Source organism: Lissotriton vulgaris, chromosome 9 (genome assembly GCF_964263255.1).
Source record: "Lissotriton vulgaris chromosome 9, aLisVul1.2, whole genome shotgun sequence".
NCBI lineage: Eukaryota > Metazoa > Chordata > Amphibia > Caudata > Salamandridae > Lissotriton > Lissotriton vulgaris.
Window position 1 is genome coordinate 355,621,092 of NC_141697.1, and position 26,295 is coordinate 355,647,386.

The 26,295-nt window shown below is 46.4% G+C and overlaps 1 protein-coding gene across 2 annotated transcripts in view; it reads left to right on the forward strand.

Annotated features, from left to right (window-relative positions):
• Nucleotides 1–26,295, forward strand: part of PPP4R4 (protein phosphatase 4 regulatory subunit 4) — a 1,899,245-nt gene that overhangs the window by 1,560,369 nt on the left and 312,581 nt on the right. For both annotated transcript variants that reach the window (XM_086937722.1, XM_086937723.1), the window contains one exon: nt 3,455–3,529. In XM_086937722.1, coding sequence (XP_086793848.1) covers nt 3,455–3,529 — 75 coding nt within the window. The remainder of the gene's footprint in view (nt 1–3,454; nt 3,530–26,295) is intronic.

Consider the following 26,295-nt stretch of genomic DNA (forward strand, 5'->3'; position numbering starts at 1 on the left):
TACTGTGCACCCTGCCCATAGTGCTAGCTAGGGCCTACCTTTGGGGTAACTGATATTTAGTAAAAGTGGAGTCACAGATGTGGCAGCCACTGTATGTGCCAAGTCACAGCGGCAATAAACTGAGACAGGTTTGAAAGGCTACTGGATATATGAGATACCACTTTACAAGGGACTGATAGGTAAGTTAAATATGCTAAACAGGTGTAGACCAATCTTACCATGTTTACCTTAGAGAGCACATGCACTATACACTGGACAGCAGCAATAAATTGCCCAGAGTCCTAAAACCACCAACACCAGGTCAGAAAGAATACCAGGAGGAAGGCAAAAAGTTCAGGGATGACCCAGCAAAAAGGGCCAAGTTCAACACAGTCAGATCAGATTAGATGTTGGCTCAAATGGCTCGTGGAAAATTGTTCCAACTGAGTTCCCTTTTTGGGTAATTTACTGGGGCTTGGTTCATTTTATTTATTTTGACCTTCAAGGTCAAGTGTGGTCATAAGTGCTTGCTGCTGGCAAGGATTCATTTTCATGTAGGTTTTTTTAGATAGTACCAGCCTCTCTCATTCTCTCTCACTGAATGACTGACTCTCTCACTGACTGACTTTCTGACTGACTCACTCGCTCTCTCACTGACTGACTGACTAACTGACTCTCTCACTGACTGATTGACTAACTGACTGACTCTCTCACTGACTAGTATACAGTTACTCTTCCCCAAAGTTCACCCTCCTGTTATTTATGCCCCTCAATAACAATAAAAAAACATAACAAGCAACAATTGGGACAGGCAGATAGAAGTTGCCAGCATGGATTGGATAATAAAAACTCAGGACATTATTTATCGTAAATACTTTTTTAATATGGTTTTTCAGTTGTACATAATGCTTTCTTTGTCATATATACGGTAACAAAAATGCTTCTGACACTTCATTATTATAGTTTTTTAGGATGCTACAGACGTCTGTACTGCACAGCTTAAAGAAATAGGCAAAGTCAATATCTCTTGCTATACACTTATAAGGTCCCAAACGCGAGAACTATTGGCTATGCCAATGCTTGTTTTAAGTTAAGAATAGCTAACAAGATGTTGTGAGGTGGTCTGAGATAGCTTTTTGGGATGGAGCTTCGAACTTTGGAAGACAGAAAAATGGGCCTTTCCCCATTAAGTGATTTCAAAATAATCCACCCAGTTTTGCAGAGGGCCTGCTGGGCAACTGGGAGCCAGGGCAGCTTTCTCATTAAGGGCTTAGTATGCAATATCTTAGCTGACGGAAGACCAGCCTAGCTGCCTGGTACTGTACTGTCTGCAGCCTCTGATCCTATCCTTTTGGCAATCCTAAATAGAGGGAAAACGCATAGTCAATGTGAGACATCACTAATGCCATTATTATCTAAATATTGGTTTCACAGATAAAATATTTCCTCATTTTCGTGATCTTATAAAGTTGAAAGGTACATGAGGAAATCACTGCTCCTATCTTTGGAGGAAGAACAATTGATGGACAGAATGCAGAACTATGTCATACATTCACCCCAGTACAGTGATCTGGGCCTAAATCCATCGTTTTTTTGCTCACCATGCCATTCCAGTTTGGACCCAGCCATATGCAAATCAGTCTTGACCCTGTGCCATATGGGAACAGTCCAGCCCGAACTGCCAGGCCAAGTCCTCCCTGAACTGGAAACAAGCATACTAGGACAGGTTTCAGACTTTCATCCCTCATCAGCCAGGATAGCTTGACTCCAGTGGCATGGAGAGGACTGGACCCACATCTGAGCATATCCGTCCCACTCGGGGTGACAAATGCAAAAAGAACAATTGATGGACAGAATGCAGAACAATGTCATATGTTCACCCCAGTACAAAGATCTGGGCCTAAATCCATCGGTTTTTTTCTCACCATGCCATTCCAGTTTGGACCCAACCATATGCAAACCAGTCTTGACCCAGCGCCCAATGTGAACAGTCCGGCCCAAACTGCCAGGCCAAGTCCTCCCTAAAAAGAATGATGGATTTAACCCACATCTCTTGACTGTGGGTCAATGTTTTGATTTTTTCAGCATTCTGTCCATCAATTGTGTGTCTTTTGCTTTCTCTCAGTAAGTGCGCCGGGTATGCCCAGACGTGGGTCCCGGGTTCACTGTGCCACTGGAATCAAGCTATCCTGGCTGATGAGGGCTGAAAGCCCGAAACCGGTCCTAGGATGCTGGTTTCTGGTCCAGGGAGGACCTGGCTTGGCAGTTCGGGCTGGACTGTTCCCATGAGGCACAGGGTCAAGGCTGATTTGCATATGGCCAGGTCCAAACTGAGGGGGCAGGGTCAGCAAAAGAAAGATGGATTTAACCCAGATCTCTTGACCGGGCGTGAATGTTTTGATTTGTTCAAGGTTCCGTCCATCAATTGTGTGTCTTTTGCTTTCTTGCACTAAGTGCGCCAGGTATGCCCAGACGTGGATCCCGGGCTCATTGTGCCACTGGAATCAAGCTATTTTAAGTGATGAGGGCTGAAAGCCCGAAACACGTCCTAGGATGCTTGTTTCTGGTCTAGGGAGGACCTGCCTTGGCAGTTCGGGCTGGACTGTTCCCATGAGGCACAGGGTCAATGCTGACTTTGCATAGGGCCAGGTCTGAACTGGAGTGGCGTGGTAAGCAAAAGAATGGTGGATTTAACCCAGATCTCTTGACTGGGGGTGAATGTTTTGATTTGTTCAGCATTCCGTCCATCAATTGTGTCTTTTGCTTTCTCCCATTATGACCGCCGGGTATGCCCAGATGTGGGTCCCGTGCTCACTGTGCCACTGGAACCAAGCTATCCTGGCTGATGAGAGCGGAAAGCCCGAAACCGGTCCTAGGATGCTTGTTTCCTGTCCAGGGAGGACCTGGCTTGGCAGAAGTCAGAAACAAAGATGATTCTAGTAGCACCAGATTGACCTAGACAATGGTGGCACCTGGACCTTCTTCAACTGTCTCTGATGCACTATAAATGATTGACATGCAAATCGGATATTTTGACCAGACTTCTTGGTCAAATCCAACACTAGAGCTTTCATTCATTGAATGGACTCCAGAGATGAGACAATACAGGTATTTTAATATATCGATTAACCATATTGATATAATAAAATAATCTAAATGTTCTTCTAAAAGATGCTGTCTTGCATTGAAAAATATGCAGGACCGCCAGTGAAAAACAGTTTGATAGAAAGCGTAAGTGTGGTTTTTTCTCACATTTTGGACATCTAGAATCCGGAATATTTTTTCAGAAATGTGACAGCCTGGCACAAAAGAAACTATTCTCCTTATGGTGTGCGCAATGTTTTTTTAAAATATTCTCATTTTTAAAAAATATTTAAAGAATGATTTTTGCGCTTTAGCTATTCATGCTTTCAAAGAATTGATCCGGACCTCCTGTGAAGACATGATTCATTACTGTCATTGATCTTTGTTTTAGGTAGAGACAGTAAGACATTATTGGTCAAAAATATTCCAACTGCCGTTGCTGCAACTACTTCTTCGTCTCCAACAGGTATGAGCTAATTATGTATTTTTACTATGTGGTGGGAATTTTCTCTGTGCTCTCTCACATGCCACATACCAGTTTGTCAATGTTTCCTTTTTAATATGCACCCTACGTGTAAGTTGGTGTAGTTATGCTAATATTTTATGGAAAGTAATGGTATATTTTTATGAGACTTTGTAGGGTCCAGAATACATGCTACACTGACTCAATGTTGGTAATGTGCTGGTGGAATTGTCAAGACCAACCATCAATTTTTCATGTCAGCTACAGGTTGGAAGCGTCAAGTAGTTTGCTATTTCAACCAAATAATTTAATTGCAGCGCCAAAAGCTCTGTGAGCAATGTTTAGTTGGGGAGCATTGACTTGTTTAGTTACATCACTCCTCTCCAAAGCAATGTTGAAGAGATCCAGACAGTGGAGTAGACTGTTTTTCCATGGGAAGGGTGCAGCTTCACTAATCATGAAATTAATTTCGCAAAGCTTGTATCCAATTCAGTTGAATGGTCATTTGCTTCCATGTTTAGTTGGTCAACAAGGCTGGGACTCATTGGCGCTGGATGTAGCTGTGAGCGGGTGCGGCAGCACTCCACCCCTACCTCCCAAGTAGCCATGCTCTAGTTCAAAAGGTGAATGATCAATAAAGGTGTCTTTAAATTTTATTTTTATCTTGTCACATTTGCTGTGCCTTCAAAGACAGAGGTCAAATGTCTGGGTATTTCAATGGCAATGTGCTCATATTATTTTAACTTGGACATTGCTGTTTACCTACTTTTCTTTTTCCGACTGCAAAGTAAGAGAACTGTTAATTGAACTATGTGACAATCTTGCTGGGATCAGGGAATGTGAAGAGCTATAGGATGTCATTTGTCTTCTAGCAGAACAAAATGTAAATACCTATAAATTAACTATACACATATTTAAAAATATACAAGCAGTTAGGAAAGCACAAAAGAGGCACATTGTATGTAATTTTGGATAGTTATGGAAAAAATAGTTTATGAGAATAGAAAAAAAAGACAATTTACTTGGTGATGCAGAAATGATTAATATTTACTGACGTCTGATTTCTACAAACATTATCGTTTGTGCACTATGTATATATATTTTAACCAATACACCTGATGTGTCTGCTAATTTAATGGCATTTTGTTGGAAATGGACAATGCAATATGTACACCCTTACCGCTCTCCTACTGGAGATGGAGGTGGCTAATTTGCTACAATTGTTCTTTGGTGTGATGCTTCGATTTTTCAAAATCCCTATGCCTTCAGTGATGTAACATGGATGGCTACAGCCCTATGTTGAAAATTGTTCCAGCACCACTGCTGCGAGCTCCGCTTCAGGACTGGCATCATAGAAAATGGATAAGTTGTCTCACATCCATAGCAACTGGGCAGAACACCTGTCAGTTTGTGGAACGTTGATTGCACACAATCCCACCTCCTAATTTAAACAGACTTACTGGAAAGGGGCGACCACTCGGTCCCCCCGCACGTATGGCAGAGTACCACGATCCCCCCGGGAAGCCATCTTGGGCGGGTGGCGTGTCCCGGCTGGTATGCCCGAAGCGGCGTAGCCGGGGAGCGCTTTTTCCCGCCCTAGAGTGGGCTGGCCTAGACACTGACGCGGCTGGCCACGCCCTCGGGGCAGGCAGGGGCGGGTTTACGCCCGCCCTGAAGACGGATAAAAGGGGACGCAAGACCCGAAGGCATCCTCTTGTTCCTGTGCTCTGAAGCTGCACCTCCTCGCTGCACGTGAGCTCGAGACGGAACGAAGAGCCAATTTTGAGCGTTGTAATCTTTCTTTTGTCTTACAGATACTCTGTCGGAGAAATGCCCAAGAAAGGCGGGAAGAGAATGACGACCGAACAGATGGTTCGGGTCCTCATGAAGGAGATGACCGAGCTAAAGAAACGGGTGGCGGAGAGAGACGGGGAAGGGGGGCCGGAACGTCCGTCGGCTGGAGCAGCTCCAGGAGGGAGAGCCAAGAGGCCAAGGAGGGGACCAGCTGGGGGAGACGTCCCGGTTCCCTGTACCCCGCTCGAAGCGCCAACCCCAGTACCGGCGGAGGGGAATCCGATTCCCGTGGTGGTCACCCCGGTGTCCAATGAAGATATGCCGCCCGAGCTGGCAGCACAACTTGCAGCGTGGTTGGGCGAAAGTAGTGAGGGCGCCACGGCTGCCGAGGCGCAGGCGCTTATGAAGCAATTACGCGAGAAACGTGAAGCAGCCAAGGTGTCCGCGCCGGTTGCAGTAGTTGACAAGCCACAAGGGACGATTGCGACCGCAGAGGCAGCGTCCGGTGCAGGTAAGCGGCCATTGCCGATTGCGAGGGATGAGTCAGCACCCTCTCGTAGAGAAAGGTTGGGTCAACATGTGCCTTTGGCAATTAAGGAAAAGATTTGGGATGGGGAATATGTGAACATCTTCTCGTTGCTTGTTGATCATTATGAAGTGGAGCATGTTAAGGGTCAGAAAGACCTCATGCATCCGAGTGTTTGGCGCGCAAAAATGGCCGCCTTTAAAGTGAATGAGAATATTGGCAATTGGGGCAATGCATGGGGAATCTTTACGTCGATATTGGGGGAACGTAGGCCCGAGTTGCTTTCCGAATTGCCGACCTATCAGTCGCGAATCATGGGGTACTCGACATCATACCAGGGTAACCATTGGTTTTGCTACGATAATCTTTTTCGAAAGGCTAAAGAGCATAATAAAAGCTTGACCTGGGATTGTTATGATTCTTTGACATGGGATAAAATGAAGGAGACAGGTATGTTGAAAATGCCATTGGTAGGAAGTAATGTTGGCGAATCCTCCCGCCAATATGGGGGGACGCCCTTTCGTTCAGGTACGGGTACCGACGATCAGTCGAGACCTGCCGGCAATACTGGAAAAAGGGGGTTGTGCTTTAATTTCAACAGAGGTAAATGTACTAGACCCCAGGGATCGTGTAAATTTAAACATGAATGTAGTGGGTGCGGGTCGCCCCATCCTGAGTCCACGTGCAGAGCCAAAACGGGTGATAACGGGGGGAGAGGAGGCGCCAAACAGGTCTAACATAGTCCGAGGGGCGCCTTTACCTACCCCGATTGATACCTTGGCGATGATTCCCTGGCTCAGTGAATACCCGGATCGTACTTCTGCTGGGGTGCTGCGGAACGGATTTTCGTATGGTTTCCGCATCCCGGTAGGGGACTTTCAGGGTGTGGAGAAGTGTAAAAATCAACTTTCGGTCCTGCAGCATACGACCGTGGTACAGGATAAGATCCGAAAAGAGGTTACTCGAGGTCGGGTCGCCGGCCCGTTTAGTGTACCCCCGGTGCATGATTTTGTTTGTTCTCCTTTAGGGGTGGTCCCCAAGAAGGACCCGGGGGAGTTCCGATTGATTCATAATTTATCAGCTCCACGTGGTCTTTCTGTTAACGATGCAATAGATCCGGAAGTATGTTCGGTGCGGTACGCATCCTTCGATGAGGCCGTAGCCATTTTGAATCGCCTGGGGCCCGGGGCGCTGATGGCGAAGTCAGATATCGAGTCAGCGTTCCGATTGCTCCCGGTACACCCAGACGACCAGCGTCTCCTGGGTTTCATGTTTCAGGGTTGTTATTACATGGATAAGTGTATGCCGATGGGGTGCTCGATATCTTGTGCCTATTTCGAGAAATTCAGTAGTTTTCTACAATGGGTCTTCACAAAGAAGACGGGTTTCCACCATGTAATGCATTACCTTGATGATTTTCTGTTCCTTGGGGCAGCCGGGGATCTCGAATGTGGCCGGGCCTTGGCCGAATTTTGTATGTTAATGAAGCAGTTTGGTGTGCCATTGGCACCAGGTAAGACGGTGGGTCCTACGACTTGCCTTGAGTTTCTGGGGATCGAGTTAGACTCCAGTGAGGGTTGTTTTCGTTTGCCAGCTGACAAAGTGTTAAAATTCAGGGCAGCCCTCCGAGTGTGTATAAATGGATCTAAAGTTACGCTGCATCAATTACAGCAGTTGGTGGGACAGTTGAATTTTGCCCTGAGGGTAATACCAATGGCCCGCCCCTTCTCCCGTTCAATTGCCCAAGCTATGGTCGGCCTAAAGGAGGGCCATCATCGCACGAGACTATCGGCTGAGGTCCGCCAGGACATGCGCATTTGGTTAGCATTCCTGGCGGACTTTAATGGTCGAGTCGTCTGGAACGAACCAGCCGTGTCCTCGGAAGAGCTGGGGCTATGGACCGATTCAGCAGGTAGCATAGGTTTTGGTGCCATCTTCGGCACAAAATGGTCGGCACAAAGGTGGCCGACATGGTGGCATGACAATGGTCTGACAAGTAATATTGCTTTCCTTGAACTTTTCCCCATTTTGGTGGCCCTGAGAACCTGGCCCGAAGGGTTCAAAGATCACTCTGTGATTTTTTGGTCTGACAATATGACCGTGGTCGAGTGCATCAATAGCCAGGCTGCACGATGTAAAATGATTTTAAGACTGCTCAAAGAAATTGTTTTACTGTGTATGCAACTGAATGTGTTATTCAGAGCAAAACATGTCCCGGGGGTAATGAATCAGGCGGCTGATGCACTGTCTCGTTTTCATATGCAGGCTTTCTCGGGTTTCCTTCCCACAGCGGACCCAGAGCCGGCACCCTTTCCCGAAGCTCTCTGGTCTCTCGGTGCCCCGAACTTTGTCACCTCGTGGGAGAGAGTCTAGCACCAAGGACGAGGAAGGCATATGAAGGGGCGTTTCGGTCCTATTTAGCCTTTTTGGGGCCCGATAGAGAGGGGCTGTGGGGCCACGAGGAATGGGTAGTGAATTTTCTGATGTCCTTACGTAGGGCTGGGAAATCGGTGGCTACGGCCCAGAGGCATCGTGCTGCCATTTCCTTTGTTGCCAGGGCTCATGGTATCCAGGACCCGACAGCGTCTTTCGTTGTACAGAAAGCGCTGCGTGGGTGGCAACGCCTTGAAGGTCGCAGAGTAGATGAGAGGCGCCCGATAGGTTTGGATAGGTTGGCCCAGTTGTTGGCCACACTCCCTTCCACATGTTCATCTCAGTTTGAGACAGTGTTGTTCCGAGCCGCTTTTACGCTGGCATTTCATGGGGCGATGCGGGTAAGCGAACTGGTGGCAAGGAACAAACAGGATGTGACAGGGGGTTTGTGCCAGGAACATGTTCAGATCAGAGGTGAGACAATGACGGTCTCCTTTGTCAGGTCCAAGACCGATCAAGGTGGGATGGGTGACTGCATAATCATACGCAGGATTCCCGGGTCTTCCATGTGTCCGGTAAAGTGTCTAGAAGAATACCTAGCACGAAGGGTGGCATCATGGGGGGGGACCTTGTTGAGACACGCGGACGCCACCCCACTGACGAAATTTAAGTTTCAGCGGGTGCTTGCGATGTCAATTGCCGCTGCGGGCTTGAACCCGGGCGAGTTTGGGACCCATTCCTTTCGGATAGGGGCTGCTACAGAAGCTACAGCTAGGGGTCTTAATGTTGAACAAGTGAAACGAGTGGGGCGTTGGTCCTCCAATTGTTATAAGAGGTATGTGCGGTTACACATGTTGTGAAGCTGTAATGATGTACTCACGCCTCTTGTTTTTGTTTGATTTTCAGTTGCGCAAGCCTACGAGGCGGGGCGGACTATGCAGTCGACCCAACACCGGGCCAGCGGTCAGACATCACCGGCTGTGAAAAAGGAGGTGTGGGTCGTGGGCCACTCACACGTGAGGCGTGCCGCGGACGTATTCAAAGCAGGTGACATGATTCACGTAGCTGGGGAATACGGGTACAGGGTGTCCTTCTACGGAAGAGGCGGTCTCTGTATTGACCAGTTTCAAACATTTTTCGAGGGTTTGTTAGGGCGGACGAGGTCACCGCCGTCTATAGTCATAGTACATCTAGGTGGCAATGATTTGGTCACCACCGGTAGACGACTTCTCCTGGAGGCAATGCTTTCCACTGTAAGTTGGTTGGCGAGGAGAGTTCCGGGGTGCATAATTGCGTGGTCCCATATGATCCCACGAAAGGTGTGGCGAGGGGCTATTTCTATTCATGCTTTGAATCATTCTGTTAGAAAGCTTAATAACAAAGTGAGTAGGTTGTTCCGTTCCAGGACATTGCATTCTATTTCGCATGGCTGTATTAGTGATGACAGTATGTATTTGGGGGATGGTGTGCATTTGTCTCGGGTGGGGAATGAGTTACTCATAGGAGACTTCTTAGCATGGTTAAAAACGTTAAAACATGACCTTTAGGTAGGAGCTTCGTGGGGGGTCCGGATAGCCGGTCAACTATCCGGCCTGTGGCGGTAAGGTCATGATCGGTGAGCACTAATTGGAAGATCCCTATGAGTGGGCGTCACCCAACACGGATGGGAGCGCTCGGGAGAGGTGGCCATTGGCCCCTCAACGGGGAGGCGGTCCCTTCTAAGGATGGGTCGCCGAAAGAAAAGGAAAGGCGGTCAAGGCCCCTTCCTGGGTAGGAGGGGTTACAGCCCCCTCCTGGGGAATTTCCCGGGGCCAGTGACGTCTGCGACGGCAGATGTGGTAAGTTGTGTGGGGTTTGGGGGGAGGTCTACGCTACCTTCTAGATAACCTCACACGAGTCCTCGAACGACCTTTAAATGGCGTCAAGTTTATTGGTGCCCCCGTCAAGTCAAGGGAAATTGGTAGTTGCACTGGAGGTACGCCTCAGTCCTGTCGCCCCTCCCAAGTGGGGGGGGTATTTCTGGTTAGGGATCTTGACACCGGTTACGACCTTGCCGTTGGCCCTTAAACGTTAGGATGTACAATTTCAAAATTTCAAGTCAATGTTTTGTAGGATGTTAGTTCGGCTAGGAGAACCTCTGTATTAGAGAATCTGTTAAGGTTAGCCAAACATCGCAATGTGGTAATGAAATTGTACATTAATATAATGTTTTAATTTTTGTTTTAATAAATACGGCCGGGAGGGTCACTCCCTCCCTCTTCCAAAAACTTCAAGAACTGTTTCCGGTTTCCCTCCTTTGGGGATTGTGTTGAGAGGGGGTGGCGGGTATCTCAGCCATATGGAAAGGGGCGACCACTCGGTCCCCCCGCACGTATGGCAGAGTACCACGATCCCCCCGGGAAGCCATCTTGGGCGGGTGGCGTGTCCCGGCTGGTATGCCCGAAGCGGCGTAGCCGGGGCGCGCTTTTTCCCGCCCTAGAGTGGGCTGGCCTAGACACTGACGCGGCTGGCCACGCCCTCGGGGCAGGCAGGGGCGGGTTTACGCCCGCCCTGAAGACGGATAAAAGGGGACGCAAGACCCGAAGGCATCCTCTTGTTCCTGTGCTCTGAAGCTGCACCTCCTCGCTGCACGTGAGCTCGAGACGGAACGAAGAGCCAATTTTTGACCCACCCACCAGCCCCTGAAGACAGCAAGTGGTTTTAATAATGTCTGAATAAAAATTTGATGGATAACTCTGATTTTCGTTTACAGGTTATGGTGATTATCGTGATGACTTTGAGTATGCAATAAAGTCTGGTCGATTTGTGTTATGTTTTGCAAATAAAGTATTTCTGCTTTTGTGTTTATCAGTAAGCATGCTTTTAATAAAGTGGTTGTTGCTACTGTCTTTTCATAGGTAGTCATTTAGTAATTTAGTTAGCATTGTCGTATTTATTTTGGTCGGGCGGTAAGGTCATGATCGGTGAGCACTAATTGGAAGATCCCTATGAGTGGGCGTCACCCAACACGGATGGGAGCGCTCGGGAGAGGTGGCCATTGGCCCCTCAACGGGGAGGCGGTCCCTTCTAAGGATGGGTCGCCGAAAGAAAAGGAAAGGCGGTCAAGGCCCCTTCCTGGGTAGGAGGGGTTACAGCCCCCTCCTGGGGAATTTCCCGGGGCCAGTGACGTCTGCGACGGCAGATGTGGTAAGTTGTGTGGGGTTTGGGGGGAGGTCTACGCTACCTTCTAGATAACCTCACACGAGTCCTCGAACGACCTTTAAATGGCGTCGAGTTTATTGGTGCCCCCGTCAAGTCAAGGGAAATTGGTAGTTGCACTGGAGGTACGCCTCAGTCCTGTCGCCCCTCCCAAGTGGGGGGGGGTATTTCTGGTTAGGGATCTTGACACCGGTTACGACCTTGCCGTTGGCCCTTAAACGTTAGGATGTACAATTTCAAAATTTCAAGTCAATGTTTTGTAGGATGTTAGTTCGGCTAGGAGAACCTCTGTATTAGAGAATCTGTTAAGGTTAGCCAAACATCGCAATGTGGTAATGAAATTGTACATTAATATAATGTTTTAATTTTTGTTTTAATAAATACGGCCGGGAGGGTCACTCCCTCCCTCTTCCAAAAACTTCAAGAACTGTTTCCGGTTTCCCTCCTTTGGGGATTGTGTTGAGAGGGGGTGGCGGGTATCTCAGCCATATACCATTTATCACCATGTACATGAAAACATTAACGGAGTAATACATCAGAAACTGTGTGCCATGCATCCCCTGTGACCCACTTTAATCCCATTACCCACTAGAACAGCACCCTAGGAAGTGGCAGCTCGGCGGAGGAGCGTCGCCCCACAGCTTTTACCAGTGAAAACAAAGGAAAAATACAATGATAACTGGACTTTATTATCATTTTATTTGTTCCTGCATCTTTGCGGGCGGGCCTACTCTGCTCTTAGCTCAGGGGAAGGAGAGGTGGCACTCTGTAAAGTGCACATTAATGTTTGACTGGCCCTCTTGGGCCGGCCAAACAGTTGGGCACACTTTGCACGTTCTTCATACAGGCTGCTTTGCATCCTGCATGGAGAACATGCCAAGGCCCCCATTCCCCATCTGAGTGCTGCCCTTTGGCGCTCAGACTAATCACAATGCTGCATTGCAGCATTTTGATTGGTCAGGGGAGCCTAACTGATTCCTCTTCCGTCTGGAGCAGGGGGACAACGAGGCACGACACGGAGAGAAGTGAGGAGGTACGTTTTCTTTATCTTCCCCTGCCACCCCATATCCCTACCAGCCGCTACTGACCCTTGGTAGGATGTTTTCCTACGCAATGCAAAATAATCATGAGTTGAAAGTGTATTCACTACCTGACCCGCCCACCCAATGCCATAAATCAAGCCAACTCATACCTCACCTCACTCTGATTTCTCTTAAAAGTCTCTTTCTCTCCTCTGCACAGACCAACCATAGGGTTAAGGGATTGTCACCGCTTCCAAGCTACAGTAGCACTGTTACAAGAGCTACTAGGCTGAGTGCCTTAATTCACCAGTATCCCAAGGGCTGGATGACTTGTACTTCGTCCTTTATGCATTCCAGAGAGGAGTTGTCTCTGTAAGATGCACTGTCTTACTGGCTTAATTTCTTGGCGGTGTCACAGGAATTTAATCCTTTTTACATTCTATATTACATTTATTTTCTTCACTCTTGTTAGACCTTATACTTTTGAGGTAGTGCTTCCCTAAACTTCTTGTTTAAGTGACTGGGCTGAGGAACACTTCCGAGATCAATCAGATGTGGGTCGAGAGACTGCCAGACCCCCTTGTGCTTTGCAGACTGGGTTGGTGTCGAAAGGCGAATTGAGGGACCTCTTGATTGAACTCGGACAGCCTCTAGCCCGTTTCTGTTCTACCAAATGTAGGTTAACTTCCCGAGTAGTGACCAACACCCCACATTTGTCGACTGTTGCCTGGTTACCCTGATAGTTACTCCAGCGTATTTCCCTGGATTCCTGAATAAGTTTGACTACAGCTTTAAACCAGTCTAGTATGTGGTGTTTTTTTTACTCTAACCTGAGGGCGGAGTAGTGAAGGGTAACTGGGAGGTGTGGGATGGATTGTGACATGGGGTCTGCATTCATTTATCGAGTGACCTGCCAGATATAATATGCACTGCGTTACAGTGCTGAGTGTCGCGATTGTCAGTAGCGCAAGAATATATGAATCGCCACTAACCTTTCTCTAGTGGCCAGCAGAGACGATGACTGATGTATTATTCCCCAATTCCCTTTAACACAACCTCCAGCAGAGGAAGAGATCCTGCTGCGAAGTGGATAAAATAATTAACTAGCTGAGAGTTCTGTGGTCCCTTCTAGGTCTGGTCTGGGGAACAGCACGGCCACAGTAGGGATGTACTACTGCAGAACAGGAAGCCAAGAAAACAGAAATGAGGTATGCACTCTCTTGTTTCAAACTCTGACTTAAAGCAATACCTATCCACCCACACTCACCAGAACATATGCAGCTATAGGCAGGTAAATTTGGTTCGCATAAAAACAGGAGTTTAACAAGTAAATGAAGCAATACAGTTAATGTTCAAGAACTCCACTGAAAATATAGGACCAGGTGTTCAGCGTTGTCACTGTCACAACACGAAGTAAAGTACTGCGGAGAGGAATCCTTAATGAGGGAAAAAATGAGGTTAGCCAAAATTATGCATTCGAAATGTATCAGCAATGTGTCAGAGAAGAATCTTTGAATGTGAGCGCTGGAACAGAACACAATAACGTCAGCCAAAACAGAATTGTTAACACTATTTCAAATTGAGACGTCCTTCCTAATGCGAGGCTAAGGAAAATAACAACAAAAACGGGCAATACTTCTCGCTTAGTAGGATCCAAAAATAACAGAGAGAGCAAGGAAGGTCTGGACCAGTAAATCGTCTCTCAATGATTGGAGATGCGTAAACACACTTCTCAGGCAAACGAGTCATGTAACGGCGAAACGCGCCCCAGCGCGTTCCATGTTACCGCGGCTCTCGTATTAAGTAAACAAAGTATACTGGAAGTGGGGAGGAGGCGAGCCCGCGCTCCTTCCTGGGTACCTAGAACTGACTGGGACACTATCCACGGGGGAATCCAACAAGGTGCGAGCAGGAAGCTAGGCAAACAGGAACCAATGCGGAAATCCTCTGAATGCTATCAGGATACGGAGGTACGGGAAACGCGGCTGAAGTCTTCAAGCTGGGATCCGGCGGGGACACACCATCCGCCATTCCAAAGCAGAAGGAAGATTGTCAAGCACCTTCCCATTACAGAGGTGGTGCATATATTGGGACCGCCCTTGCCTCAGTTGTAATCGCCCCATGGCCTGCTGGTATTTGTAGTTCTGGCGGCTTCTGTGCTTTCTAACCCTGGGAACTAGCCTGTGAATGGTAGTATGCAGGCAGGAAATCGCTACACTGAGTGCGTGTGTGTGCGAGTGTGCTTCATGTGGGCTTGCCGATATCCTTTGTACTGCATTACAATGCAGGGAGAGTGTGCTTCATGAGAACAGCCAGCTAATAGTTGCACTGTGCAGCAGTGTTTTTGTACTTGTTTGTTTCATTACCTAATGAATACTCAAAAGTGTTATAAATTACTATGTGTACACATTCTGGATATCGTTGTGACCTGGGGTGCACACCAGAAATATGTGGATTTGAATTGTGTTTTTTGCCAGGGTGAACCCAGTTCTGACAACATATCACACCGCATATGGGTGCTGGGGTAAAATAGGATTTTTCCCAAGGGTGTACTGACTTCATATTTACACTGTTGGGCCTAGTACTGCTAGTAATATTTCCAAGTGTGATTTATGCTCATAAATACATGATGTTCATGTTATATTAATGTTTGTTGAATACAATCTTTATTAACATACACGTCGCTTTTGTGACGCTCAGTGTATTGTGTGAGAGTGCTGTGCCAATGTTTCACACATTGCCTCTGTGATAAGCCTGACTGCTCAGTGGCAAGCTTTTCAAGGGTGAGCGCAGGTTATACATTGGGTGCAGAGCAGGAAAATTGGCGTAGAAATTTTGAGGGACCTAAATATAGATGCAAAAATATTGTTGAGAAGAAATATTGGCAACAGACATATCGTGGCTAAGAATATCAACTAACAGGTAATTAATATTGATTTAAAAAATATTGATGTATTAAATATAGTTGACAAAAATATCGAATTAATAATAATGTTACGTATTTTTGTGGTTTTAATGAGAATTGTTTGTCATTTTATTACAAGTTTTAAAATGTTTGTAGTTATTAATTTATTTTAAGGTTAATTTTGTGTTTTTAGTTCCGTAGCGTGTTGTGGGTTTATAGGGGAATAGGGTGGGAAGTAATTTAATTATATAGATTTAAATTATAATTTATAGTAGTTAATATATTTCATTTAGTTAGAATTTTGAGTTTTTAGTTCCGTAGCCAGTTGTGGGTTTATAGGGGGAATAGGGTGGGAAGTAATTTAATTATATAAAATGTATAGAATAATTAATGTGATAATTGATTAATTAATAATAGTTAATAATTAGTTGTTAATTAATTTCAATTAATCAATCAATAATTCATTATGTTAATTGTTTAATTACTGTTAGGTGTGTGTTGTGGTGTTTATATGTGTACATGGTGTGAAGGTTGGTAAGTAATCAATTATTGATTACTTATTAAATATTAATGCATTAATTTCCATTAATTCATTAGTAATTAATAATTGTAATCGTGTAATTAATTTTAGATGTGTGTTGTGGTGTTTATATGTGTAAATGGTGTGAAGGGTAGTATAAATTTCTGTGAATTAATTAGTAATTATGAATTATAATTGATTAATTATGTTAACATTGGAAATAACATTTATTAAAAAAGTTGATGTTTTTGATTTTTATTGTTGTGGGATCCAGCACTTTCCCTACTGTTGCATTCATTGGAGTGGGAATAGTAATTTTTACCCCTATGCTATCCAGCGCTTTCTCTACAGTTGTACTCACTAGAGTGGGAATAGTAATTTTTACCCCTACGCTATCTAACGCTTTCCCTACTGATGCACTCACTTGAGTGGGAATAGTAGTTTTTACCCCTACGCTATCCAGCGCTTTCTCTACTGTTGCACTCAGTGGATTTGGAATAGCAATTTCTATCCCTACGCTATCCAGCGCTTTCCCTACTGTTGCACTCACTGGAGTGGGAATAGTAATTTTTACCCCCTCGCTATCCAACGTATCCACTACTATTGTGTTTATTTTGTTATTAAATGTATGTTTTTTTTTAGTTAAATGTGTTATTAAATATAAAAAATTGTATTTAATTTTTAATAATTTATATATGTCTATATTTTATTTTTATATAATTTAAAAAGTTTATGAATTAAAATAAAGTTAATAATTAATAAAATGCATTTAAGTAAATATATGCATTTTTGTGTTTATATTTATTAAATTAGGTTTATTAGTTATTAGTTAATAATTTAATTAAATGTATTTTGTATTAACATTAATATCATTTAAATATTTTTTAAAGTTATATACATTTTTTAAGTCAATATTTTTTACTTCTATATTTTTTACATCAATATTTTTGTGGCAATAATATTGTACTTCTCTGTTTATGTATAGGAAGTTGATATTTTTATTATCGATATTTTCACATCGATATGTTTTTTCATCTACATTTTTAACATCGATATTTTAACATGGATCCATACAGCGAGTGTAATCACCTAATTCTGACAAAATTGGTAGGTTCTGCCTGCCTTGGGCACTACCTCAGCCAACCGAAAAGTACCAGTTCCAACAGCTCCTCATGATTTTACCTTGTATAGGATGGTTGGCCCAGAGGGCCTAATGATCGAGATTCCCAGGACTCTCTATATCATGCCAACTCACAAACATTTCCTCAAGGGCTGAATACTTACTGGGGCTGCACATATGACCATGGGAGGAGAGGCGTGTGGATATGGAGATTCGAGTGGGGAAATTTGGCGTGGGGCTAAGTTGGGCAGGACATGGCATGGTGGAGACTTTGGTGGACAAATTGTACCATGAGAAGAGACAGAATGCATGGAATTTACAAAATAATTAATTTAAATAAACTGTAACAAAGATTGAGAGAATGATGCATTGTGAAACAATCATGTGGATAGGTTTGAAGTGTAACATTTCCAAAGGACAGTCAAGTAACTCATACCACGCTCTGAACCCACCCATGAGATCCCCTGGTCTCCTTCAAAGGGAGATTGGGGGTGTATCGGGAAAGATGCTGACATTGTATGAAGAGATACCCCAGATTCTAAACGGAGGCCTACATCCTGCTTGATAAGTGCAATATAATGATTGCTAAAAAATAGCTCTAAATCTGGGCTCTGAATAAACTTAAAGAAATAATGTAGGGGACAGTAAGGACGCTGAAAAGAAACAAAATGTGAACTATGTCATTAGTAAAAATAAAAATCCTTATACACTTCCGAAAAAAGCATCACTTCTACTACTCATTAAATAGCAGTATTTCTCTACTATAAACAGACATGCAACAGTACCTAAAAATAGATTTTTAGATCAAACTACGACGATATATAAATACCTGACATTGATAGCTTGGTTAGAGGGCTTTAAGTAGGATGGAAAAACGGGTGTTCTCTCAAAGGGCAATAGCCAATGAAATTAAGTGCATGGCTTAAAAACATGTAAGCTAAAAATCTGTGCTTAGCATAGTGTGAAACTCTACTGGTATTTTGCCTTTTGTCATTGCATCCAGATATATCAGATACAACAAGGAAAATTATACCTGCAACAAGTCAGGACTATTGGCTTTACCATTGGTTGTTAGTTGCATAAGATAAATAAGCAACAACTATGGCTTTGTTGAATGCAATATATACAATTGAAAATGGTTCAGTTCTGAAATGATGAGCCTGTGAAATAACTAAAACAAGTGTATTTGGAATGACATCAAAGGCTTTGAGCAGTGGTGCCGCTGCTTAGTTGAGATGTATTTATTCTTTTCACCCTGAGAGAGAAAATGGAGACCCTATTGGTTGTTAGTTGCTTAAGATAAATAAGCAAAAATAATGGCCTTGTTGTATGTAATATTGAAAATGCTTCAGGTCTGAAATGATGAAACGTAAAGAATGAAAGAGTCGATTTGAAATTACATCAAAGACTTTTTGAGCAGTGGTGCTGCTGCTGAGTTGATATATATATTTTTTCACCCTGAAGGCGAAAACGGAGCCCTCTATAGCGACCTGCTTTTAAGCACCCGGCCCACTAAAACTCCTCGCATAAAAAGTTAATTTCAGCCGATGAGAAACTCACAATTGGTCACTCCCAGAATGCAGCAACAGCGCCATCTACTGGTGTATGCACTTAACTTAATATGCAAAACCTAACCACTCCCAATGAATCCAAACGAAATACATGCGTAACTCTTCTGCCCAAGATTTTGATCCCCCTAGAAAACCCCAAAGGATATCTTTCCCTTTTGCGTGTGTGTTTATAGCATGAACAAGGAGGTCGAGCAACAGAGAACTGCAAAATATGGGGATCAGCAATAACAAGGGTGCCCTTGGCATGAATTTACAATGCGGCCCCCAGGGGAAGTGAGGTCAACAGACCAGTCTTCCCCTGGGGTGTTCGCGCGAGACAGGGTCAGGCAGGCGGGAGTTAGGTTAGGGGGTGGGTTAAGGGGTGGGGGTTAGGGAAGGTTACTTAAGGGGACAGGAGAGGAAGTCCTTCCTCTTCCTGTCCCCAGTGCCGCAGGGATTAGGATAGTTTGTCAGGTCAGCGGGGCAAGTTAGGGAGAGGTAGCGTGTTAAGGAATTGTTGCGGGACGCCACTGGTGCCTCAGTGAGCGGTCCCGGTGCGCAGGAGGTCGCGTGTGGTTCCCACTTTCGCCTGCAGCTTTTGTTGGACACTGGTAAGTGGGGCCTTGGAAGCACCTGACGCGTAGGCCGTCCGTGCGGCGTTACAGGTGCTTGGTCGGGCTGGGAGGGCCGACCTCCTCCAGTCCGGAGTCCTGGACCAGGCGTGGATCGGGATGACCCGAACGCCTCGGTCCGCATCTGCAGGGGTGGCAGCAGCGGTGACGGCGTGCAAAGACGAGCTGCCACCGGCTCGAGCAGGTATGTCGGGGCGGGGCAAGAAAGGATTTCGGATTGGTTATCAGGGTCCTCGGGAGAGGCGTTGGGCTTAGGAATTGCCGGGGGTGGTGGCGTGCAAATTGCTGAAGGAAGTGTTGGAAGGCAGGATTGCTGGTCCGTTTGACGTGTGGCCAATGTCGGATCTTATCATCTCACCGTTGGGGGTGGTTCCCAAGAAGGAGCAAGGGGAGGTCAGACTGATTCACCATTTGTCTTGGCCGGAAGGGAATTCGGCGAACGATTTCATTGCGGAGGAAGATTCCAGGGTGTTGTATGCGTCGGTGGATGATGCCATTGGTTTGGTAAGGGCCTGTGGGAAGGGGGCAGGGTTGGCTAAATGTGATATCAAGTCGGCCTTTCGCCTCCTCCCCATTCACCCGGCGGATTTTGCCTTGTTGGGCATGCAGTTTTGAATGGGCCATCTTTGTGGACATGGTGCCGCCGATGGGTTGTGCGATTTCATGTGCATTGTTTGAAACCTTCAGTTCCTTTTTGCAGTGGGCCTTCGTGGAAAGGAGTGGGCCCCTGGCTGGTGTCACACTACCTGGATGATTTTCTGTTTGTCGGGAAGGGTCTAACGGGAGAGTGTGGCGTGTCTCTGGGAAATTTCCAGTTGTTGGCACAGGAGTTTGGGGTGCTGTTGGCACCGGAGAAGACGGCGGGTCCTAGTCGTTGTTTGACGTTTTTGGGAATTGAGTTGGATTCGGTGGGATGGCAGGCGCGGTTGCCGGTGCAGAAAGTGGCGGAGATGCAGGTGGTTCTGATTCAGGTGCTCGGTGCCCGCAAGATTGATTTGAGGTCCGTTCAGCACCTTCTGGGTTTGCTGAACTTTGCTTGCCGGGTGGTGAGGGCAGGAAGGAATGTTTTGCAGGTGCCTCGGCATGGCCATGTCTGGGGCGGTACTCTCTCACCACAGGTCAGGGTCACAATGGGAGTCCGGTCAAATTTGCAGGTTGGCTGGTGTTCTTGGAAGAATTCAACGGTGTGGCCCTGTATTTTGCACAGGTCAAGATGGTTTGGCAAGTACAGCTTTATTTCGATGCGGCGGGTGCAGCAGGTTTCAGAGATTTCTGGGACGGGCGTTGGTGTGCGGAACAGTGGCTGGCTCATTGGCTGCGGCAGGGCATGAGCATTGCTTTTCTCAAGTTCTTCCCCTTGTTGGTGGCGTTGCTGGTGTGGGGGCCTGAGTTTCCGAACAGGTTAGTTTTGTTCCACGTTGACAACATGAAAGTGGTGGACCTTTTGAACAATCAAACAGCAAAGGACCTGCGAGTATTGCGCTTGCTGTGAAGTTTCATGCTGCTTTGCTTGCATTTTAATGTGCTGTTCCGCGTGCAACATATGCCTGGGGCAAGTAATGAAATTGTGGATGCGTTATCTCGTTCGCAGTGGTAGCAATTCAGGAGGCTGGCGCCGGGAGCAGAGGCTTGCAAGTCCAAGGTGCCGGAGGGTATCTGGACTGGGGGGAGTGAGAGTAGTGGGTTTGGTGGAAAAATCTATAGCTGAATCCACGAGACGCTCGTACCAGTTGGCATGGTCTGAGTTTGAAGCCTTTTTGGGTTGGAGCAGGGATGAGTGGAGAATGCCCAAGAGTGCCTGTGAACAGAGAGTGGTGCGTTTTGTGCTGGATTGCATGGACAGGGGACTGTCACAGACTACGATAGCTGGCAAGCTGGCTAGCATTTCTTTTTACAGCATGGTTTATTTGGGTTTTGATCCGGCCAGGGCGGATCTGTTGAGTCGGATGTTGAAAGGTTGGGGACGTGTGAGGGCGCAGGGGGGAGTTGCCTCGTGAGGCGATCACGTTTGAATTGTTGGGGAGAGTGCTGGGGGAATCACCACATTGCTGTTATGATGGTAATGAGGTGGCGTTGATCCGTTTGTGCATGGTTTGGATGTTTTTTGGAGTGTTTCGGGTGTCAGAATTGTTGGGAGTGCGTGGGGCTCTGGGACGATTGTTTGAGGATGTGCGGGTGGATGGGGCCCGGCTGGGTATATAGTTGGGGCGTTCAAAGACGGACCAAACTGGTCGGGGCAAGTGGGTGTGGCTGAAAGAGAGTGGATGTGCGGACGTGTGCACGGTGCGTGAGTGAATGGGGTTTGGTGGCCGGGTGCAGAGGGCGGTGGCGGGGATTTTTGTGCATGCTTCACAGAGGCGTTTGACATCCATTCAGTTGTTGGCAGTGTTGCCGATGGCCTTGCGGATGGCTGGCAGGGATCCAAAGCGCTTTGGCACGCACTTGTTTCGGATTGGAGCAGCTATGGCGGCGGCAGGTTTAGGTTGGTCGTGGGAGGAGATTCGAAGGATTGGGCGTTGGAGGTCTCGCTGCTGCGAACGCCATGTGCGCTAAGGAAGGGGAGCCAGCGTGGGGGTTTAGGCGGGGCTGCTTTAGTTGTTTGGCGTAGTTTTGTTTTGCTGTGGTGTTAATCTCTTTTTCTTTGTAGGTTGCGTTCGGGGCCGGGGGCCAAGACGGATACCTGGATTGTTGGATACTCCTTTGTACATTGGGCCTCAAAGTATGCGGACAGACAGGTTTACGGTCGTAGCCTTGGCCTGGGGAGCAGTCATCACGTGGTCCATTGGTGGGGTAAGAGTGGGATGCGATGGGGCGAATTGTTGCCGTGGCTGACGAAGTAGGTGTCTCAGTTGGGCTGCCCGGACATGATTGTTATCCACCTGGGGGAAAATGACTTAGTGAAACAGTCATTAGTGTCTTTGTTACATCTGATGCAGCGAGATTTGGAGGCAATGAGGAGCAATCTGGCTGGCACCTGTATTGTTTGGACTGAGTTTATACCAAGACGGATCTGGAGGGGGGCACTTAAGCCTGCAGCAATCGAAAGGGCAAGGTGGAAGTTAAATAGGGTTATGAGACTTTTTTGTGCTGACCACGGGATCAAAGTGCTCGCTCATGTAGGGCTCCGGCTGGAGGAGCCCCTTCTCTTTCGGGACGACGGAGTGCACCTTTCGTACATGGGAAATGCTTATTATCTAATGGAGATGCGGGATACTATCAGTCTGTTGTGGAACAAGTCTATCTGGTGTAGGCGAGATTGAGTACGAAAGGTGCACGATTGGTGGGGCAGATAACCGCCCTCCAGAGGTTCCCTGGGTGGCAGGACTTGGAAGGGGTGGGGAGTCCATGACGGGCAGAATCACCCTTCCTGGGAGGGGGTTACAGGTGCAGGATGGGGGTGTGGTAGACGGGACTGCGATGGCTCGAGATGCTGGTGAAGTATGAAAGTGAAGGGGGAAGTGAATGGTGTACGTGAAGAGGTCGTGGTGTGAATTGGGAGTGAGTATTGGAGTATGTGAATGGATGATGTTTGGAAGTCATGATGTTGGGGGGGGATTGTTAACTGTTATGGAGGTTATGTTGAATTTGGTTGTCATACCTGTCCTAATAAATGGCCTTTTACGCTAACTCTAATGGCGTGGAGTGGTTATTGCGCGATGCGGCCCCCGGGGGACTTGAGGTCGACAGACCAGTCTTCCCCTGGGGTGTTCGCGCGATACAGGGACAGGCAGGTGGGAGTTAGGATAGGGGGTGGGTTAAGGGGTGGAGGTTAGGGGAGGTTACTTAAGGGGACAGGAGAGGAAGTCCTTCCTCTTCCTGTCCCCAGTGCAGCAGGGATTAGGATAGTTTGTCCGCCCTCCCACCCTACAAGTTTCAGGAGTGGGGTAAGGGTGTTTTTTGGTTTTTGCTAAGGTGTTCAGCGTGCCAGTTTAGGATGGGTAGACACAGGGGTGTGTGTGCAGGACTTGGGAGGGGTGGGGAGTCCATGACGGGCAGAATCGCCCTCCCGGGAAAGGGGTTACAGGTGCAGGATGGGGGTGTGGTAAACGGGAGTTCGATGGCTGGAGATGCTGGAGGAGTATTGAAGTGAAGGGGAAGTGAATGGTATACGTGAAGAGGTCTGGTGTGAATTGGGAGTGAGTATTAAAGTATGTGAATGGATGATGTTTGGAAGTCATGATGTTGGGGGGATTGTTAACTGTTATGAAGGTTATGTTGAATTTGGTTGTCATACCTGTCCTAATAAATGGCCTTTTACGCTAACCTAATGGCGTGGAGTGGTTATTGCGCGACTTTCAGAGGAGAGGAGACGCTGCAATTGGTGCCCCGGGACAATGAATCTGAGCTCCATCTCAGCTGGGCGCTGCTTCCGCCTGCGCTGGGGTAAGTCCGAGGTAGATGAGGATAAGAGCAGGTGAAGAAAGGCAGCAACTTGTGTTTCTTCTTTTTAAAGCCTCTCCTGCTGCAACGCATATGACGTCACAGCGGCAGATGAGGGCAGGGGCCGCAGTTTAACAGGCAAGACACTGCTTGTCTGTGCATGCACCTTTGACCTTTTCTCGGCGAATGCGGCCCCCGAGGAATCACCATAGCAGTAATGACGCTGAGTTCCTGGCTGCTTTTGTTTTACATGGGGGCCACAAGGAAAGGTCTGGTGGGCCGCAAGTGGCCCGCGGGCCGTACTTAGAGTACTGCGGGTCTATATGAAACCCAGAGTCAGTTGGGTTTCTTAGACCTACCTGTCTGGGAAACTGAAACAACAATCAAATCACAATGCGGGTAATTTGCCATAGAAGCCGGGGACAACGATCTTATGAAATCTCTAAAGTAAGGGAACTGGGTTCGAGTCTCGGCAATGACGCTGAACATCCTTTGACTCTAGGCAAATCGCTAACAAAAAAATCAATGTGTCCTCATGTAATGCAACTGGTGTTATGTAAAGCGCTCTGATACCCGATTCAGGGCAAGTTTGCGCTATATAAAACTCTGTAAAATAAAAAATATTAGTTTTGCTAGTAACATGGAGAGCACCCCCTGGGTAATCCCAGAATGCATTAATCATAACAAATATGCCATCTTGAATCCTGGAACTCATAGCTGAGGTGGGTGTTTTTATAGCAGCAGAATCAAGATGTGCATCAGAACCAAAGCCTGGGAAAACTTCTGTGAAAACATCTCAATATGCGACATCACTCTCCTGGATAAATCACTCCTTTTGATAATATATGTCTACACATATGAGAAATGTGGGTTATAGTTGAGAGCGGTGAGCACACACCTCGAATAATAACCACTATAGTCACTAAATTAACCTGGGCCCAACGCACTCATAGCCACTGGACACTGCAGTCAGGTCTACCTTAGCAGCAATATGTAAAATATTTATGCAGTACTCAAACAGCAATAAAGTCAAAACATGAAGCAGCTTTGTGTTGGCTCACACCTCAACGATTCCTACAACAGCTTACATAGGGCTGATTTTTTTACTTTGATGGATGGATTATATACCGTCTCTATTTACGGAGTACTGTAGTAGCCCCATGGCGAGGGTACTCCACCTGTCAGATTTAGAGATGTCTGCCAGTCCAGCAGACATAGCTTGCATTTCCAAGAACCGTCATTATAGCGTGTCCTCTACATTCTTTGAAAGTTTGATGTACCGCCTTTCATCAGACTTTTGCATTTTTTTATTTCCAAAAACAAAATCCCAAAATAGAATTTAAAAAAATAAAAATAAATCAGGTACCCCCTTCCCATTGCCATGAGGGAGTAATTTCATTGTTTTCACTGTCCCTCACCACCAGGTTCTACCTGGCGGTGGCTGAGATTGACACTGGCCAAATTTCTGCCCAAGGCAGGCAGACCAATGGTAAAGCCTCCGAACGCCATTACTCTTTCAGGCCTTCAGAGGTGTATGTCCACTGCAGAGTAGGAGTAGTCTCCATGGTTGGCATGGTAAAGGTGCACACAACTCTAAATGACCAAGATTTTTCAGTTTGCTGGAGAGGGTACCCTCTCCGCCAATCTCTAAATCAGGCCCTTAGTCCCTTGTGTTCATTGTTGCATCTCTAGCGTCGATAATTGCCTCTTCAAGAGTCCCCTCAGAACACCAAAGGAATTGTTATTCACTTTATCAGCCTTTGTGCGCCAGCCACCTTGTGTTCTTTATGGGAGTGCAAAAATACACTTGCTGCATTTACCAAAATGGTTATGCAGACCATGTGGCACGGATTGAGGTTCTGTATTCCTGCTCGTTTCCTCTATTGCAGACTTTTTCTGTAGTGTGGGGGTGGAGGTCTACAGTCCGCATCGTCACCTATAAAAGCATTCTGAGAATTGCGGCCCACCCCAAAATGATTCCTCGCTCCTGATGACTCCAGTGTTTTGGCCGACGGGGAGCACTCCTCTCGAAGACAGTGAAGGAGTCATACCTCATAGGAGTAACTTCTTGAAAGTAGATAAGTCACAATATTTTCTATTATTATCCTGCTGTGGGTCTCACCCCTCCTTCTCAACAGTGTCTCCTAGTGACAAAGACAGCTTTGTTAGTTTCTCCTTTGTCATAGTTGCCAAAGCTGAAGGAGTTGACCTGGGTATACGGTTGCGACCCGGTTGAAAGTTGGTTCTAAATCCACTCCCCACTTTTACACTCCCCACCTCTCCCCAGACGGTGTTCCTGGCATCAAAAGTTGGTGTATTTATTCCCATTGGCACCTGGCTGGAGTACTGTTGACAGCCAATTGGGAAAGTCGGACCAGCAGTTACACTTTGCATGCATTTTAGGCAGTACAAACCTTGGATTTTTTACGCTACAGGTATCAAAAACCTAATTTCGCCATGGGACTAGATTTTGTAAAAATTAGCAAAAAATTTTATCAATTTTCTGTCTTTTTTGAAGGCAAAGGTGTACAAATGTACATTTATTTATAATCAAATTCTCTTATAGAGAAATGCAATGTTGTCTACACAGTGACAACCAGCTTTTCATACCTGCTCATTGTGGGGACATACTTTAGCTTTATGAAACTGAAGTTGCAGGTTTACAGGACAGGCTCAGGTGTGATTTAACTAATGTATAAACAATTTTCTACCTGACAGAACATTTTTCTCTGTTGTGTTTCTGTAATGA